The sequence below is a fragment of the Macaca thibetana genome, chromosome 1 (genome assembly GCF_024542745.1).
Source record: "Macaca thibetana thibetana isolate TM-01 chromosome 1, ASM2454274v1, whole genome shotgun sequence".
Taxonomy (NCBI): domain Eukaryota; kingdom Metazoa; phylum Chordata; class Mammalia; order Primates; family Cercopithecidae; genus Macaca; species Macaca thibetana.
The window spans coordinates 138,927,701-138,946,895 of NC_065578.1; the positions used below are offsets into that span (position 1 = coordinate 138,927,701).

The window sequence follows — 19,195 nt, forward strand, 5'->3', positions numbered from 1 at the left end:
TATCACATTTCTTCCTTTTCTTTTCCTTTTCCTTTTCTTTCTGACAGAGTCTTGTTCTGTCGCCCAGGCTGGAGTGCAGTGGCACGAGTCTCGGCTCACTGCAATCTCCGCTTCCTGGGTTCAAGCAATTCTCTTGCCTCAGCCTCCCAAGTAGCTGGGATTGCAGGCATGCACTACCCACCAGCTAATTTTTTTTTTTTTTTTTTTTTTTTTTTTTTTTGAGATGGAGTCTCTCTCTGTTGCCCAGGCTGGAGTGCAGTGGTGTGATCTCAGCTCACTGTAACCTCCGCCTTCCGGGCTCAAATAATTCTCCTGCCTCCACCTCCCGAGTAGCTGGGATTACAGACATGCACCACCACGCCCGGCTAATTTTTGTATGTTTAGTAGAGATGGGGTTTCACCATGTTGGCCAGGCTGGTCTTGAACTCCTGACCTCTGGTGATCTATACACCTTGGCCTCCCAAAGTGCTGGGATTACAGGAGTGAGCCATGGCGCCCGGCCTACAATATCACATTTCTTATAGATTTGCATATATATAGCCAAAGGAACAGCTCCATGTTTTCTGAAAGGCTTAGAGAACAACTATCAGGTGCCTCTCCTCTTTCCCTTTGTGTTCATCATTTTGGTTAATGACTGGCAGATGGCAGTTCCAACTGAAAAGGCCATTTTAAACATTTTTAAGTGTACAGTTCTGTGGCATTAAGTACATTCATATTGTTGTGTAATCATTACCCACATCCATTTCCAGAACGTCTTCATGTTCCCACACAATAACTCCCCATTCCTCTCTCCCACCAGTCCCTGGCCACCACCACCATTCTACTTTTTGTCTCAATGAATTTGACTACTCTCGGTAGCTGATCCTTACCTCTTAACTTATTCTTTCTGAACCGTATCTAGTTTATTTCTTAAAAACAAAACAAAACAAAAAACTGGAGGTGATCTTTACACTGATGTATTAGAACTTTACCATCCTTCCTTATTCAGTGTAGCCTTTAAAATAAGCTTCTGGTACTTTTCAGTGTGGATGCTGGGAAACTTCTGGAGATGGATAGTGGTGACATTTACACAACAGTCTGGAAATATTTAATGCCACTAAACTATATACCCAAAGTGGTTAGAATGGTAAATTTTATGTGTATTTTTCACAGATTTTTTTAAAAGCTTCTGGTGCTTCTCCAATTTCCTCTTATAGCAAATTATAGAGAAAGGCTTGGAGATTCTTATGTTGGTAGAAACCCTCAAAAAGTTTCTAGTAAGCTTGGTTTTGCTAATTTAAAGTTTAGAAACTTGTTGTCTTAATTTTTTTTTCTGTGCATATACTTATCCAAAATCATTGTTTCTGTTTCATAGCGTAGCAAATGTATCTAATTTACAAAAGAATTTCAATAGATTTATCACAAAACATGCATTGATGGAGAGACTGTAAATGTGTAACCCTATCTGCGGTCCCTTACTGTGTACTTTTAATCATCTTGGTTCTCTTAAGTCAGATAAAAATCAGAAGTAATACATGTGAACTGCCTTTTTTAGGGTTATTCTTTTGGCAAATGATCCTTGACCTTTAAGATTTTTTTAAAACTGTTTATGCTTAACTGTGCTTCAGTATAGGGGATGTATTTATGGTTGTCTTTTTGTGATATTTTTATTTCTAGTCAAATGCACCATGTATCATTTTCATTGATGAAATTGATGCTATTACCCCCAAAAGAGAAGTTGCTTCAAAAGATATGGAACGAAGAATTGTAGCCCAACTCCTAACCTGCATGGATGGTTAGTTTAAAATAATAAATTCATTTTAAGAGAATAAATTTTTAAAAATAGTGTAATTAATACATGAAGATATAAAATAATATTCAAATAATAAATATCAAATAGTGTAAAAAAAAAAAGTCATACTGGGCACAGTGGCTCATGCCTGTAATCCTAACACTTTGGGAGGCTAAGGTAGGAGGACTGCTTGAGCCTAGTAGTTTGAGGCCAGCCTGGGCAACATAGCAAGATGCTACCTCTAAAAATAAATAAAAAGAAATAGTTTTGTGTATACAAGAAAATTTGAAGTATATATTTTATGTTCCTTGCATTACCAAGTTGCAGGCTGCTGCTTCTTCTGATTAGTGGATTGATTGATTGATGAGATAGAGTATTGCTCTGTCACCCAGGTTGGAATGCAGTGGCACAATCACAGCTCACTGCAGCCTTGACCTCCTGGGCTGAAGTGATCGTCCCATTTAAGCCTCCCAAGTAGCTGGGACCACAGGTGTGCACCACCATGCCTGGCTTTTTTTTTTTTTTTTTTTTTTGAGACAGAGTCTCTCTCTGTTGCCCAGGCTTGAGTGCAGTGGCACGATCTCAACTCGCTGCAACCTCTGCTTCCTGGGTTCAAGCTATTAGCCTGCCTCAGCCTCCTGAGTAACTGGGATTACAAGTGCGTGCCACCACACCTGGCTGATTTTTGAGACGGGGTGTTGCCATGTTGGCCAGGCTGGTCTTTTTGTGATATTTTTATTTCTAGTCAAATGAGGCAGGTTGATCACCGGCCTCAGCTTCCTAAAGTGCTGGGATTACAGGTGTGAGCCACTGTGCCTGGGATTTTTTTTTTTTTTAAAGACAGTCTCACTATGTTGCGCAGGCTGGTCTTGAACTCCTGAGCTTAGTCTTTCTGCTTCAGCCTCCCAAAGTGCCAGGATTCTGTTTCATTTTTATCTAAAATTTTCTTGTCATGTCTTTGAGGCCTGTATTCTGAGAAAAAGCTTTCATGGCTTCCTGCTGGCTAAAGAACACACTGTATAAATTTATACATGATTTCATGATTTCCTTATGATTTCATCTTATTACTTTCTTGTTACCTGTGAGGGAAAGTAACCTCAGACCCCCTGCTATTCAATCCTGGTTCAGTTGAGAGAAATAATACTTAGGAAAGATAAGATTTAAGCCCTCAGTTTTGTCTGTTCCTAGAAATACATTCCTAGATTAAGCCCGAACAGCTGAAGACTATTTTATATTCCCCTGCTCGAATTAATTTTATCAGTCTATTCTGAGCCACACACTTCAGCATCCTCCCCAGCCTCCCTGTTGTCCTGCTCACCTTGCATGGATTTGCCATGCATGCTCAACCCTCTGTGCTTTCACTTATGCTCTTTCTTCTACATAGAATTCCATTAACCTATATATCTGCTTGTTAAAATTCTATTTACCCTTCAAGCCTTTTCTGAAATGTTACCGCCTCCATGAGCCCTCCCTTATTCCTCAGTTGGAATTCATGATGTCTTTTCTTGTATTACCATGGTGCTTTGTTTATATCTGTTATTATACTTCACAAAATTTGTCTGATGCCATTTTTTTATTTACACACTCGATGTTTCTCAATAGATTGTGAACTGCTGAGGACAGAGTTTGTATTGTATTTATCCTCCTCATACCTTTTACATATTTGACATTTAATAAATGTTGATTTTATATGTACGTCACTGTCAAAATCTGTAATACTTTCTCTTTAACCATGAAATGATTTCTGTAACCATTATTGCCCTCAGTGTCAAGTGCTTTGTTCACCACTCTTTCTCTGCCTCTTACTAGATCTGAATAATGTGGCTGCTACAGCCCGGGTGCTAGTTATTGGAGCTACTAATCGACCAGACTCATTAGACCCTGCTTTGAGACGTGCAGGAAGGTTCGACCGAGAAATATGCCTAGGTATCCCAGGTGAAGCATCCAGAGAAAGGTATATTCTTATAGAATGAAGTTTGTATGCCACTAAGTCATCTTAACTGAATGGTTTGAAAGTAAGAGGTGAGAAATACCATGTAGCCTTTTCTTTCTCTCTCACTTTCTTTTTGTACCAATTAAGTTGATTTGGAAAAGGATAAGCCCACATTAAGAAAATGATTTATGCTTGGGTGCAGTGGCTCAGGCCTGTAATCCCAACATTTTGGGAGACTGAGGCAGGAGGATCACTTGAGACCAGGAGTTTGAGCCTGGGCAACATAGTGCGACACTGTCTCTACAAAAAATCAAATTAGCTGTGCACAAACCTGTAGTCCTAGCTAGTCAGGAGGCTGAAGCACAGGAGGATTGCTTGAGCCCAGGAGTTCGAGGCTGCAGTAAGTCATGATTGTGCCTCTGCACTCCAACCTGGGTGACAAAGGGAGGACCCACCTCTGTAAAAAACGGGAAGAAAACAATTTACTCATCGGTAGGATAATTGTTTTTCAGAAGTAATAATGGACTTATGTGTCCCTACTCATTTGTCTGGTCTTACTAACAATGGCTTGCATTCTTTAGTTGGCTGACCAGATTAGTGGCAATGTCTGGAGCTATAGAATACAGCAGAGCCATTTGGTCCACATACAGGTTAAATCTGAGTACCATACTTTCACCTATTGCACTAATCTGTCTGAGACCACAGGTCCTGTTATCAGTAATGAGATGGCGGCCAGACAGTTGAAAGCTGTTTGCTGCAGCACCAGCCTTTCCTAGTAATTGAGCAAATGAATAATATCCATAGAGCAAATAAACATCCACCAATAACCAGAAATATAACTTCATAAGCAAGACTATCTCAGGAAGCACTGTTGAGGTGGTAGAGTGGAAATCGAGGTAAGAAATGTTCTGAAATATTAGGCCAGGTGTGGTGGCTCACACCTATAATCCTAGCACTTTGGGAGGCTGAGGCGGATGGATCACCTGAGGTCAGGAGTTTGAGACCAGCCTGGCCGACATGGTGAAACCCCGTCTCTACTAAAAATACACAAAAATTAGCTGGGCGTGGTGGTGCATGCCCGTAATCCCAGCTACTCAGGAGACTGAGGCAGGGGAATTGCCTGGGAGGTGGAGGTTGCAGTGAGCTGATGTCACGCCACTGCACTCCATCCAGCCTGGGTGACACAGCAAAACCCTGTCTCAAAAAAAAAAAGGAGTATTTAATGAGGAAGGGGTGAACTGAAGATGAAGATCTTGGTGAGGTCCAGGAACAGTGCGGGAGTAATAGCACATATAAGCTCAGACATGTGAGACTGGGCAGAATGCCGCGTGTGAGATTGTGATCTCAGACAGGGGCCAGATCCAGGTGATGATGAGGTCCAGGGTGTGAGTAAGTAAGTGAGGGAAAAAGGCCAGACCTGGGCGGGATTGGGGTGCAGAGGCAATGAATAGATGCCCAAACTTTGAGTCAGCGAAGGAAAATTATTCCACCTCTGCCTCCTGTTATCCTTGGTCCTTGTCCAATGTTTTTAACATTTCCAAGCTTTAGTTTATTTATCTGTAATGCAGTAATATTTATCTATAATGCAGTAATAATAACAGTAATAACTTTATCTGTAAAGTGATTAAAGGCTTCCTGTGAGTATTGAATTAACATAACCTAGCACAATATCTGACACATAGAATTTTTTGCACAATATCTGACACATAGAATTTTTTAAAATAAGGTAGCTATTGATATCTGTCTCTTTTATTATTATTTTTTATATATAGAGAGAGGGTCTCACTATGTTGCTCAGGTTCATCTTGAACTCCTGCCCTCAAATGATCCTCCCAATATCATCCTGTACTTCAAAAGCATAAAATTATGGAAAAGTTTCAGCATACATAAAAGGAGACCCATATAACTGTTCAGTTTCTATTGGTGTAAAACAGACCACACCAAAATTTAGTGTCTTACAACACTACTCATTTTATTGTGTCACAGTTTCTGAGGATCAAGAATTTGGAAAGGGGCCGGGCGCGGTGGCTCAAGCCTGTAATCCCAGCACTTTGGGAGGCCGAGACGGGCGGATCACGAGGTCAGGAGATCGAAACCATCCTGGCTAACACGGTGAAACCCCGTCTCTATTAAGAAATACAAAAAACTAGCCGGGCGAGGTGGCGGGCGCCTGTAGTCCCAGCTACTCGGGAGGCTGAGGCCGGAGAATGGCGTGAACCCGGGAGGCGGAGCTTGCAGTGAGCTGAGATCCAGCCACTGCACTCCAGCCTGGGCGACAGAGCGAGACTCCGTCTCAAAAAAAAAAAAAAATTTAAAAAAAAAAGAATTTGGAAAGGCCTCAGCTAGATGGTTCTGCCTCATGGTCTCACGTGGCTGCAGTAGCTGGAGCTAGTACAGTGGTAGCTTTCCCCTCTTTTGGAGTTTCTACAGTATAATGACTAGAAATATCCACTTATTTTTAGGGATAGAGTACAACTATGAAAAGGATGTTATTATTTTCTGTTAGCCATTTTCATAACATCCAAAATGTTCTTAGTACAGATAGTCCCCAACTGACAGTGGTTTGGCTTATAGTTTTTTCAACTTTACAAAGGGTTTATCATGATGTTTTTGACTTAGAATGGGTTTATCAGGATGTAAACTCATGGTAAGTCGAAGAGTATTTTGTATTCTTATGCATAGTAGCAAATTGGATCTGTGTCTTTTGGAAATAGTTCTTTAGTGGAAAGTTTTCTTGATTCCCATTATTCAGAGTATCCAAGTGAAATTTTAAAAAATTTGTCAGTAATGTTTATCTGCTTCTATTCTGCTCACTTACATGATCCAATATGATTTTTCTATAATCTTTATTAGCTTGACATTTGAAAATATTAGTCTTCTTTACACATTTATTAATTTTAAAATATATTTGCTTGTCCAAGTTAGTTTATAATATCAAAATATGTAAATAAGAATTAACATTCATTGGTGCATGCCTATAATCCCAGCTACTTCAAAGGCTGAGGCAGGAGAATCACTAGAACCTGGGAGGCAGAGGTTGCGGTGAGCCGAGATTGGGCCATTGCACTCCAGCCTGGGCAACAAGAGCAAAACTCCGTCTCAGAAAGAAAAAAAAAAAAAAGAATTAACATTCATTGGTCACTAACTATGGATCAGCCACTGTTTTATGTGCTTTGCGTGTATTCATTTGTAGCAACCGCCCTCTGAATAAGTGCTACTATAATATAGATTGAATAAATGAAGAAACTGAAGCACAAAGGTTAAGTAACTGGCCCAGATTACAAAGGGTAACAGAGCTGGGATTCAAACTCTTGCAGTTTGGCTTCAGACCTTTTATCCTGAATATCTTTTTTTATTATTATTCGAGACAGAGTCTTGCTCTGTCATTCAGGCTGGAGTGCAGAGACACAATCTTGGCTCACTGCAACTTCCACCTCCCGGTTCTGTCGCCCAGGCTGGAGTGCAATGGCGTGATCTCGGCTCACTGCAAGCTCCGCCTCCCAGGTTCACACCATTCTTCTGCCTCCGCCTCCCGAGTAGCTGGGACTACAGGCACCTGCCACCACGCCTGGCTAATTTTTTGTATTTTTAGTAGAGACGGGGTTTCACTGTGTTAGTCAGGATGGTCTCGATATCCTGACCTCGTGATCCACCCACCTTGGCCTCCCGAAGTGCTGCGATTACAGGCATGAGCCACTGCACCCGGCCACTCCCAGCTAATTTTTGTATGTTTAGTAGAGATGGGATTTTGCCATGTTGACCAGGCTAATCTCAAACTCTTGACCTCAAGTGATCTGCCTGCCTCAGCCTCCCAGAGTAATTGCAGGTGTGGGATTACGGGCGTGAGCCACTGCACCTGGTCTCATCTTGAATATCTTTACTGCTTTTAAGTTTTTATTTAGGTCTTATCAGAAATTGTTCAAGATATTCCTTTAACAACAATTATCTAGAAGTCCAGATTTTTATAGATACCATGTTGCCAGTTAGGTTGAACAAGATTTTTCACACGTGTAGTACAGGGGATGAACAATAAGTAAAGTTAAAGTTGGAGATTTAACTGTCCTCATATAAAATGGGAAGTATATGGCAAGATAATTTTCAATGATGAAGATAATTAATGGTTTGTATGAATGTGGGGGCTTTTATTTCTGGTAGACATCCATTTAATCTACTCTAAAAGTACCCTCATAAGTTATTTATCTTATTTCCCCTGTAATGTTATAAATTCTTAAAGGCAAAATATTTTTTAAAAATTCTATGTATTCCTCACAGCATTTAGCATGGTTCCTAACAAAGCAGATATTTACCATAATCCTTTCTGGAATAAGATGGAACATGTAACTTAGCATTTGTTGAGTGAATGAACTATTTGATCTTATATAGTATCCATTTTGATACCTTTGGCAGATGTGAAGGACTTCGAATAAATATAGTTGATGACTTGTTTTTACTATTAAATTGGGAATTGGAAATTTTTTCCCCTGTCTTTTCTACAGAATACTTCAGACGTTGTGCAGAAAACTTAGGCTTCCTCAAGCTTTTGATTTCTGTCACTTAGCACACCTAACTCCAGGCTTTGTTGGTGCTGATCTGATGGCACTGTGCCGAGAGGCAGCAATGTGTGCAGTCAACAGAGTCTTAATGAAGCTACAGGAACAGGAGAAGAAAGATCCTGAAATGGAAGATTTGCCATCTAAAGGAGTCCAGGAGGAAAGTCTGGGAACTGAATCCACTTCTGAAACACAGGTGCTTTCTCTAAAGGCACTTTAAATTGTCCTTTTAATGTTCTTTGTGTTATTTTACATTGAAGCAAGGGTCAGTATAGTTGAGGTTTATTACTTTCTGTTTTATTGGCATTTAATCTATAGAATAATTATCATTTATACCCATAATGTGTATCATTTCAAAAATACGAGTTGTTTTATGTTTATTCTGAATAAATTCATTTTACAATAATGATTATGAGATTCTGGAATGGGGTTGGCAGACTGTGGCCTACCCACCCACCACCTGTTTTTGTAAATTAAAGTTATATTGGAACACAGCCATGTTCATTTGTATACATGTTGCCTCTTTCTGCTTTCGTACTTCACGGCAGAATTCACATAGGAGTCTGCAGCAGATACCATAGCCCACAAAGCCTACAGTGTTTACTGTCTAGACCTTTACAGAAAAAGGTTGTCAACCCCTATTTCAGCATTGGCATTTAATTATATCTCCTGATTAACTTTTGGTTAGGTAGATTACAGTGGTCTGTTGACACAACTGTATCCACGTCGGTAGCTGCAAACAGCTCTGGAGGACAGTCATATGAATAATAGGGGACATTTATCAATCTAAGATCAGTATTAAATTTTTTAGTTTTGTGAGTCATGAAAATTCAATATATATAGCATTTTATGTAGCATTTTATAGCTTGCACAGATGGCTTCTGTATGTTATATAATTTGATCCCTGTAACCTTATATAAATATCATTATTTTCCCCATTTTATAATCAAAGGCACTAAGCTTAAGAGGTTGTGATTTGCCCAAGCCCATACAGCCTCTACTTTATAGAGCAAGGGCTTAAATCCAGATCTTTTGTTCTCACATAATTTATTTTTTTCTTAGACATTTGAAACTTTACTTCTGTAAAAAATAACAAACTCATTTGTTTTATAATATTGCATATAAATTAATATTTTATAAATTGAATTAATCGGTTACCTATTTTTTAGACTTATCCTTTCATCTTCACAAAGCAAGAAATCTGCCTTTTAAGATTTGATAGTAATAGGAAAATTGCCTTCCCTCTACTTAGTTGATAAACCGTTAAGGAACCATATTAATGAATTATACTACCTCCAGTGTAACTTTTTTAAATTTCAGCAGGATTCAGCTGTTTCTTGAATATTCATAAATGAAATATGGGAAATATCATGGTTGCTGAAATGAATATTTGCCAACTGCTTATATTTGCTATACCTAGCCCTAGTATATAGAAATCATTCTTATATATTTAATTATAGTTGGTGTATCTTTACTTGACCAGAGCATATGATCCTTTAGAATAAAATGAGCTTGTCTCATGTCAGAGAGAAAATTATTAAACTACATAGAAGTTCAGGATAGCTTACGGAAATACTACAGTAATAATTTTTATAAGTAGAAAATGTAACTTTTCTATAGCTGTTGTGGTGTTTTTTTATCTTCCCCTCAATTGTTCCCTTCAAGGATGAATTACAAAGGCTGCTGGGGTTGCTAAGAGACCAAGATCCCCTCTCAGAGGAGCAGATGCAAGGCCTGTGCATTGAACTGAATGATTTCATTGTTGCTCTATCCTCAGTCCAACCCTCTGCCAAAAGGGAAGGCTTTGTCACTGTCCCTAACGTGACATGGGCAGATATTGGTGCCCTGGAAGACATTAGAGAGGAGCTCACCATGGCAATATTGGTAGGTATATCAGCTGCCAAATATTATTGGCATGTCATGGATTAAGGATCAGAGATAAAGCTCCATGCATGTGTACTAGGTTCTGTGGCTAAACTGACTTAATCACTGTGTCTAAATTGACTTGAATGTAGCACTTCTTTCAAGTGCTAAGCCCCCAACAATGGTTTTTCTTTTGTTTGAGATCTGATTTATTTGTTTATTTTTTTAATTGATATATCACAGTTGTAAATATTTTGGGGGTACATGTGATATTTTGATACATGTATTAAATGTGTAATGATGAAGTCAGAGTAATTGGGATATTCATCACCTCTAATGTTTATGTTTTGTGTTGGGAACATTATACTTTTTTTCTTCTAGCTATTTTGAAATATACTTTTTTTCTTCTAGCTATTTTGAAATGTAATTTCCCTACTGGGCTATCAAATACCAGAACTTATTACTCCTATCTATATTTTTTTACCCGTTAACCAACTTCTCTTCGTCATACTCCTCTCCGCTTTGCCTTTCCAGCCTCTGATAACCATCAGTTTGCTCTCCATTTCCATGAGATCCACTTTATTAGCTCCCACTATGAGTGAGAATGTGCAATATTTGCCTTTCTGTGCCTGGTTTATTTTACTGACATAATGACCTCTAGTTCCATCTATGTTGCTGCAAATGACAGGATTTCCTTCATTTTTGTGGCTGAATAATACTCCACTGAGACCTATTTTGTGCTGATCCTTTTGGTTGTGCTTCATTTCTATAGCAGTGAGTTTAAACAAGCACAAAAACCTTCAGGTTTGATTCAGTCAAGACCAAATCGTTTGACAAAGACTTTCTGAACCTGATTTTATGGGTCAAGGCAATTTTAATGCACGTAAAACTTCGGATTAATTTTTATTTACTTTACTTTTCTACTCATCGTTCCGTGATTCATTAATTGAAATATGATCGATTTAGAGGTATGTACTACTGAAAGAGAAAATACACTGGAATTATAGTCAACAGGTATCTCTGACAAAATTTTAACTATGCAAAAGTTACTGCTGCGTCTGATTTCTTAGAGGAGACCATTGTCTAAACATTTTATAACCTAGATATTTAAATGGTTTTCTAAAAAATATTTGTCGAAATATTCTATTGTTATGTCTAAAATGTTCTTAGATGTTACGTTCAAGTATACATTCCTCAAGCGCGGGGACTTTTCTCTTTATCACCACAGGGCATGAACAGGTAAACAGGTACTGTTCATATCTTTAGGCCTCACAGTCATGTTGAAATTAAGCCTGAGAGGCCGGGCACAGTGGCTCCTGTCTGTAATCCCAGCACTTTGGAAGGCTGAGGCAGGTGGATCACCTGAGGTCAGGAGTTCGAGACCAGCCTGGCCAATGTGGTGAAACCCCAACTCTACTAAAAATGCAAAAATTGGCCGGGCGCGGTGGCTCAATCCTGTAATCCCAGCACTTTGGGAGGCCGAGATGGGTGGATCACGAGGTCAGGAGATCGAGACCATCCTGGCTACCACGGTGAAACCCCGTCTCTACTAAAAAAATACAAAAAAAACTAGCCGGGCGAGGTGGCAGGCTCCTGTAGTTCCAGCTACTCGGGAGGCTGAGACAGGAGAATGGCGTGAACCCGGGAGGCGGAGCTTGCAGTGAGCTGAGATCCGGCCACTGCACTCCAGCTTGGGCGACAGAGCGAGACTCTGTCTCAAAAAAATAAAATAAAATAAAAAATACAAAAATTAGCCAGGCGTGGTGGCATGTGCCTGTAGTCCCAGCTACTCACAAGGCTAAGGTAGGAGGATCGCTTGAACCCAGGAGGCAGAAGTTGCAGTGAGCCAAAGTAATGCCACTGCACTCTATCCTGGGTGATAGAGGCACGCTCAAAAAATAAAAAAATTAAAAAACATAAAATATATATCTGAAGATAATTTGAACCTGCAGTATAAAATAGGTATGTAATGGATCACCGTTGGTATCATTCTTTCCAGGCACCAGTACGCAACCCAGACCAGTTCAAAGCTCTTGGATTGGTGACTCCAGCTGGGGTCCTCCTTGCTGGTCCGCCTGGCTGTGGGAAGACTCTGCTGGCAAAGGTATATATGTTCAATTGCATGTAATTGATTTCTTACTATCAGATATGAATTTAACTTTAAATATTACAGTTAGGTAAGTCTTATGCATAATTTTTATCAGAAGTTTATTTTAGCAAAACTGACAACTTTCTTCATGAAAATTTCCTACTTTTTTAAATTACAAAGGCACATGATTGAAAAATGTTTATATCAACCATAATCCTATCAATTTTAACATACAATTATATATTTTCTATGTATTATATTTTAGCTTTTTAGTGAGTATTATTCCATAGTTTAAGTTTTTACTTGACTTGGTTTCCTGCTTTGGTATTGTTATTGTTTATAACTTAAATATTTCTTGTAATTATTTTCTAAAATTGTTTTTTCATAATAGAAAATAAAAATAAGCAAAAAGGAAAAGCATTGTGTGTAATTCACTACTATGTACTACTATTATTTCATTTCATTGTCAATCCTTCAGATTTTTTCTATGCATACATATCAAAATAATATCTAACTTTTACATTTTTACATGCATGTTTACAAACATAAGCTTTTTTTTCCCTCCCTTTTTGAGACAGAGTCTCATTCTGTTGCCCAGGCTGGAGTGCAGTGGCATGATCTTGGCTCACTGCAACCTCCGCCTCCCGTGTTCAATCAATGATCTTGCCTCAGCCTCCCGAGTGGCTAGGATTACAGGCACACGCCACCACGCCTGGCTAATTTTTGTATTTTTAGTAGAGATGGGGTTTCACCATGTTGGTCAGGCTGGTCTCAAACTTCTGACCTCGTGACCTGCCTGCCTCAGCCTCCCAAAGTGCTGGGATTACAGGCATGAGCCACTACACCCAGCCACAGATATAAGCTTTTTTAAACATATTTTTCTCACTTAGTTATATTTCCTGAGCATCGTCACATGTCAGTATATATTGATAAACATCAATATTTTTAATGCCTGCATAATATTCTACCATAAAGATAGATGTTCTATAATTTATGGAAATGATCCCATATTGAAACAACACTACTTTAAATGGTCTTGCACTTATATGTTTGTAGCTTGACTAATAATTATATTAGAATGCATATCTAAGTAATTTTCCAGTCAAAGGAATGTATGTTTTTAAAGCTTTTGAGCCATATTATTAAAATGCCTTCCTAAAGGTTTTCAGCAGTTTTTACCTTTGTATCAATAGGATATGAGTATCAATTTTCCCACACCTTAAACTAGTGATGGCCATGAACGTTGCTTTTAATAGTGGACAATTTAATAGGTAAAAATGCTATCTTGCAGTTTAAGTCGCATTTTTAAAATTACTAGTGTTTTTTTGGCCAGGCGTGGTAGCTCATGCCTATAACCCCAGCACTTTGGGAGGCCGAGGCAGGTGGATCACTTGAGGCCAGGATTTCGAGACCAGCGTGGGCAACATGGTAAAACCCTGTCTCTACTAAAGTAAATTACAAAATTAGCCAGGTGCAGTGCTGCATGCCTGTAATCCCAGCTACTGGGGAGGCTGAGGCACAAGAATTGCCTGAAGCAAGGAGGCAGAGGCTGCAGTGAGCCAAGATCATGCCACTGCATGCCAGCCTAGGCAACAGAGTGAGACTGTCTCAAAAAAGAAAAAAGAAAACAAAAACTAATGTTTTTTTAATTTAAATATGTTTATTGGCTATTTTTCTTTGTGAATTGTCTATTCATATCCTTTCCTGTTTTTCTAATGGCATACATGTGATTTTCTTTCTTATTTATAATCACTTCATATATTAAGATTTGTTATTTATAAATGTTGATCAGTTTATCTTGACTGTAATCATGTTTGACACCTTGAGCTTTTTTGGTTTTATTTTTATGTGGGCAAATTTCTGTCTTTTTGTGCTTTTTTTTTCCCTTTGGACTGATGCTTATTAGAACTGTCTTCCCTACTATGCAGCCATAAAAAAGGATGAGTTTGTGTCCTTTGTAGGGACATGGATGCAGCTGGAAACCATCATTCTTAGCAAACTATCACAAGAACAGAAAACCAAACACCGCGTGTTCTCACTCATAGGTGGGAACTGAACAATGAGATCACTTGGACTCAGGAAGGGGGACATCACACACTGGGGCCTATTATGGGGAGGGGGGAGGGGGGAGGGATTGCATTGGGAGTTATACCTGATGTAAATGACGAGTTGATGGGTGCAGCACAGCAACATGGCACAAGTATACATATGTAACAAACCTGCACATTATGCACATGTACCCTAGAACTTGAAGTATAATAATAATAAAAAAAAGTCAAAAAAAAAAAAAAAAAAGAACTGTCTTCCCTATGTGTAAAGTATGTTATCCATCATTTTCAGTGTCTGTATAATATTACATCCATAACTAACCCTTATCAACTTTTAAAAATATTTTGAATTACTTGTAAGAAATTGAAATAATAACATGTTTAATAAGTACCACAGCAACCGAATTATAACTCCTCAGTAAATATCAAATGTCCATAGTGCTGTGTATAAAACTTACGTTTATTTATACTACTAATTTTCCTTGCTTAATGTGTTCAGTACTCTTACAAGGCATTGCTTTCAGGGAGCTGGGTATGGAGTTAGAAGAGAACGACACAGTCATTGATCTACATTTTTTTCACAATAGTTTTGGAAAAATATAGCCAGAAAGAAGGTTCTGCATGCTGGTGTGTGAATTCTCCAGGTCAATGCGTTCCCTTTCGTGTGTGTCTTATAGTGTTTATTATTTAATTAGTTACATCTGCCTTTGAGTAGTCCTGTTCACAGCAGAGAGGAGGTAGCTTGGATAACTTGAAAAGCATATATGGTACTAAAACATCATAGATCCACATTTCTCCTCTTCTTCTCCCCCCTACTGAACTGCCAACAATTGAGGACCACTCTGTTTAGTCAGATTTCTTTTTGTGTGTGTGTGTGTGTGTCTGTGACAGAGTCTTGCTCTGTCGCCCAGGCTGGAGTGCAGTGGCACAACCTTGGCTCACTGCAAGCTTCACCTCCCGGGTTCACGCCATTCTCCTGCCTCAGCCTCCCGAGTAGCTGGGACTACAGGTTCCCACCACCATGCCCGGGTAATTTTTTGTATTTTTAGTAGAGACAGGGTTTCACCGCGTTAGCCAGGCTGGTCTCGATCTCCTAACCTCGTGATCCGCCCATCTCGGCCTCCCAAAGTGCTGGGATTACAGGCGTGAGCCACTGTGCTGGCTTTAGATTTCTTATATCTGACCTTTGGGAGCGGGGACTCTTACCTAGGACTCCATGGATGGACTTCACAGCTTCACTGAATCTATGAGCCGAGGCCATGTATTGTGTGTATATGTATTGTTTCTGGGGAAGAGTGTTCACAACAACTTTCATCAGGTTCTCCGAAGGGTGCAAGACTACGTGCCCAAGAATCCAGAAATAGAAAATGTCCTTGAATGGCAGAGGCAAAGTGTGGCCTAGGATAAACTTATGGAACAAATTATAGGTCAGAACCTAGAAACCTAGAGATGCATATAAAATTAGGTATTTGGCTGATCTTGATTGTTTTATTTACTCAGGATAACCAAATAATACAATTTTTGTTGGCACCTGCACATACTAAGTATGTAACTAGCATAAAGTCAGGGCATGCAGTTGCTGGAGTTGGAGAGGTTTGGGAGAGTAAGAATTGGGAGTCTAGTTTTGGAAGTAATAGTTTTGAAATGCTTGTGTGATCCAAGTGGTGATGCTGAGAAGTAGTAAGTGGAACATAGATCGGGAGCTCAGATACCAGGTTCTAAGAATAGGAAAGGACTCTCTTTCATGATCATTTTGAAGTTCTGATTGATTTTATTCAGATTTCACCTCTGCGTTCAGATTGTAATTCTTAGACTCTTCTACACATACAACTATGTGTTTCTCAACATTGACCCTTCGTAAAGACTGATAACTGATGTTGTTAAATTTTCATTTGTAAATGAATGAATACTTTCACCCCATGAGGTATTTCTTGAGTACAGAGACTAGCATTTTCACTGGAATCCCAAATTAGGGCTATAAATGTATTTGTATTTACATAATAAGCATGTTTATGTAAACAAATGTTCACATAAATATTTTGTGTCATTTCCATTTGATTTATAGCCTTAGTAATTCTTAGAAAGTCCTAGGTTTCAGCCTGGGCATTGTGGCAAAACCCTGCCTCTACCAAAAAAATACAAAAATTAACTGAGTGTGGTGGCAGACTCCTGTAGTCCCAGCTCCTCGGAAGGCTGAGGTGAGAGGATTGCCTGAACCTGGGAAGTCAAGACTGCAGTGAGCTGTGATCTCATCACCGCACTCCAGCCTGGGCGACAGTAAGATTCTGTCTCAAAAAAACAAAAAAAAATTAAAGTGAAATTAAAAAAAAAAAAGAAAGTTGTAGGTTATCCTTTGATTTTACCTTTATGTATTCCCCTTTTCCCATTTGTCTTTTTTTCTTTTTCTTTTTCTTTTTTTTTTTGAGACAGAGTCTTGCTCTGTTACCCAGGCTAGAGTGCTATGGCGCAATCTTGACTCACTGCAACCTCTGCCTCCTGGGTACGAGCAGTTCTCCTGTCTCAGCCTCTCGAGTAGCTGAGACTATAGGCACATGCCACCACGTCCGGCTAATTTTTGTATTTTTAGTAGAGATGGGGGTTTCACCATATTGGTCAGGCTGGTCTTGAACTCCTGACCTCAGGTGATCCACCCGCCTCAGCCTCCCAAAGTACTAGGATTACAGGCGTGAGCCACCGCACCCAGCCCTTTTTTCCTTTTAATAAGAAACAAGTCACTATTAATATAGGAAGGGAGACACAGACTTAAGACTACAAAAAGGGCTGGGCGCCACTCATGCCTGTAATCCTACCATTTGGGAGGCCGAGGTGTGCAGATCACGAGGTCAGGAGATTGAGACCATCCTGGCTAACATGGTGAAACCCCATCTCTACTAAAAATACAAAAAATTAGCCGGGCTTGGTGGCGAGCACCTGTAGTCCCAGCTACTCAGGAGGCTGAGGCAGGAGAATGGCATGAACCTGGGAGGCAGAGCTTACAGTGAGCCGAGATTGCACCACTGCCCTCCAGCCTAGGCGACCGAGCGAGACTCCGTCTCAAAAAAAAAAAAGAAAAGAAAAAAAACACAAGAAGTCCTTTGTCACACATCATCATTATTATTGTTGTTATTATTACTGTGTATTGGCCTTACTTGTGTCTTTTTGTTTCCTCTTGCTAGGCTGTTGCAAATGAGTCTGGACTAAATTTTATATCTGTCAAGGGCCCTGAATTACTAAACATGGTAAGTTATTGAGCATGAGTCATTATTTTAGATTAGAAAAAGTAATGGTCATGCAAGCTACGGGGTAAAATGTTCTCAAATCTTTCAGCAGTTGTGGTATTTTGGTATTTAAAATCAGTGCCATAGGAGTGAGGAGGTTGAGCTTTGCTCTCCTCTGCTACTTTGGGTGTATAAATGCTTTCTCAATTAAGTCTGTTAACCTCTGAGCCTGAATTTTCCCACAGCTAGAAGCAGTAGAGCAAAGATTTCAGTCTGAGTTGTCTGACTCCTGATCTACTTTTTATCCTGTTGTCGTGTGGCTTAGATGAGTTCTGTATTAATAAATAAAAATACTTCTGGAGATAGAAGTCACTCAAGTGCTGTATCTTCCTTCTGCATTTAAGCAATTTATTATCTAAATTTAAGACACTTTGAATTTCTTATTTTTTGTCCTTCTCTATGAAAAGTAAAAATGCCATTCTATGATATATTCCAACAAAGAAGAAATGAGGGTAACATTTGTTTTAAAAGGTTTTTAAAATTTATCTCTACCCCAACTTTTAAATCTTTCCTATTGTGTATTACTTTCTCCCTAAAATAAGGGAGTTATACTTAAGTATTTCCTATGGACTTTTTACATACCTCGTAACTTTTCTTGTACTTCGTTTTCCAGCAGAGGTGGTATTAGATGTGAACCTTGAAGCAGAGGGCGTTGGTGGGAACTGGGATTGGAAAAGAAGGTTATAGCCAGACACTGAAGGGCCTTTATACCAAGCTAGAATTTGGATGTTAACTTCAGACTATCAGAGAGCTAATAGAGGCTTTAAATAAAGCAAGAGTGTAACATATTTTTAAAGATTGTAATTAGTAAAAATTTTATTATAAAAGTTTCCACATATAAGGAATTCCAAAGAGTAATATAATGTACCCCTATGTATCTATCACCCAGCAAAAAAAAAAAAATGCACTTAAAGCTTTTGCAAACCCTTCCTCGTGATGTTCCCTGTTCTGTCTCCCATGGAACTTACCACAAGGCTGAATTTGGTGCTTATTAGTTCCATGCACTTCTTTCTATATTTACTATGTATGTATGTATCCCTAAACAATATATAGTATTATTTTATATGTTTCAGAAGTATGAGGCCAGGCACAGTGGCTGACACCTGTGATCCCCAGCACTTTGGGAGACTGAGGCAAGAGGATCACTTGAGGCCAGGCATTTAAGACAGACCAACGTACCAAAACCCTGTCTCTACCAAAAAAAATTTTTAATGTAATTTTGTTTTTAAGTATGAGGTTTATGAGATAATTGGAAATGTTAGTGCTTACTGAATATTTGATATTAAGAAAATACTAATTTTTAAGTGTAATAATGACATGTTAAAATCATTATATTTTGGAGATACTGAAATATTTATAAATAAAATAGGACATCTAGGATTTTCTTCAATAAAACAAGGAAAGTGGACAGGAGTATAGATGAAGCAAGATTGGTCATACATTGAGTTGATAATAATTGAAGGTCAGTGATGGATACATTTGAAGTTTATAACTGTTATATCTACTTTAGTTATACTTTTGGACTCTCCTTATACACTCTCCATGGTATAAAGCAAAACAAACAAAAAAGCCCTTTAAATAGTGTGTATTCTTTTGCAACTTGGTTTGGTTGGGTTTTTTGGTTTTTGTTTTGTTTTGTTTTGTTTTTTGAGAGAGAGACAGG

General features: G+C 38.9%; 2 protein-coding genes and 1 long non-coding RNA gene across 7 annotated transcripts in view; 1 reads left to right on the top strand and 2 right to left on the bottom strand.

Annotated features, from left to right (window-relative positions):
* LOC126937498 (uncharacterized) overlaps window positions 1-19,195 on the bottom strand; it is a 141,531-nt gene that overhangs the window by 89,594 nt on the left and 32,742 nt on the right. The gene's annotated exons all lie outside the window — the stretch shown is intronic.
* The window catches only part of CNIH4 (cornichon family AMPA receptor auxiliary protein 4), a 728,363-nt gene that overhangs the window by 86,130 nt on the left and 623,038 nt on the right, over window positions 1-19,195 (bottom strand). The gene's annotated exons all lie outside the window — the stretch shown is intronic.
* NVL (nuclear VCP like) overlaps window positions 1-19,195 on the top strand; it is a 106,292-nt gene that overhangs the window by 33,002 nt on the left and 54,095 nt on the right. For all 5 annotated transcript variants that reach the window (XM_050760706.1, XM_050760695.1, XM_050760697.1 and 2 more), the window contains 6 exons: window positions 1,657-1,774; window positions 3,581-3,725; window positions 8,201-8,450; window positions 9,920-10,138; window positions 12,117-12,221; window positions 17,431-17,493. In XM_050760706.1, coding sequence (XP_050616663.1) covers window positions 1,657-1,774; window positions 3,581-3,725; window positions 8,201-8,450; window positions 9,920-10,138; window positions 12,117-12,221; window positions 17,431-17,493 — 900 coding nt within the window. The remainder of the gene's footprint in view (window positions 1-1,656; window positions 1,775-3,580; window positions 3,726-8,200; window positions 8,451-9,919; window positions 10,139-12,116; window positions 12,222-17,430; window positions 17,494-19,195) is intronic.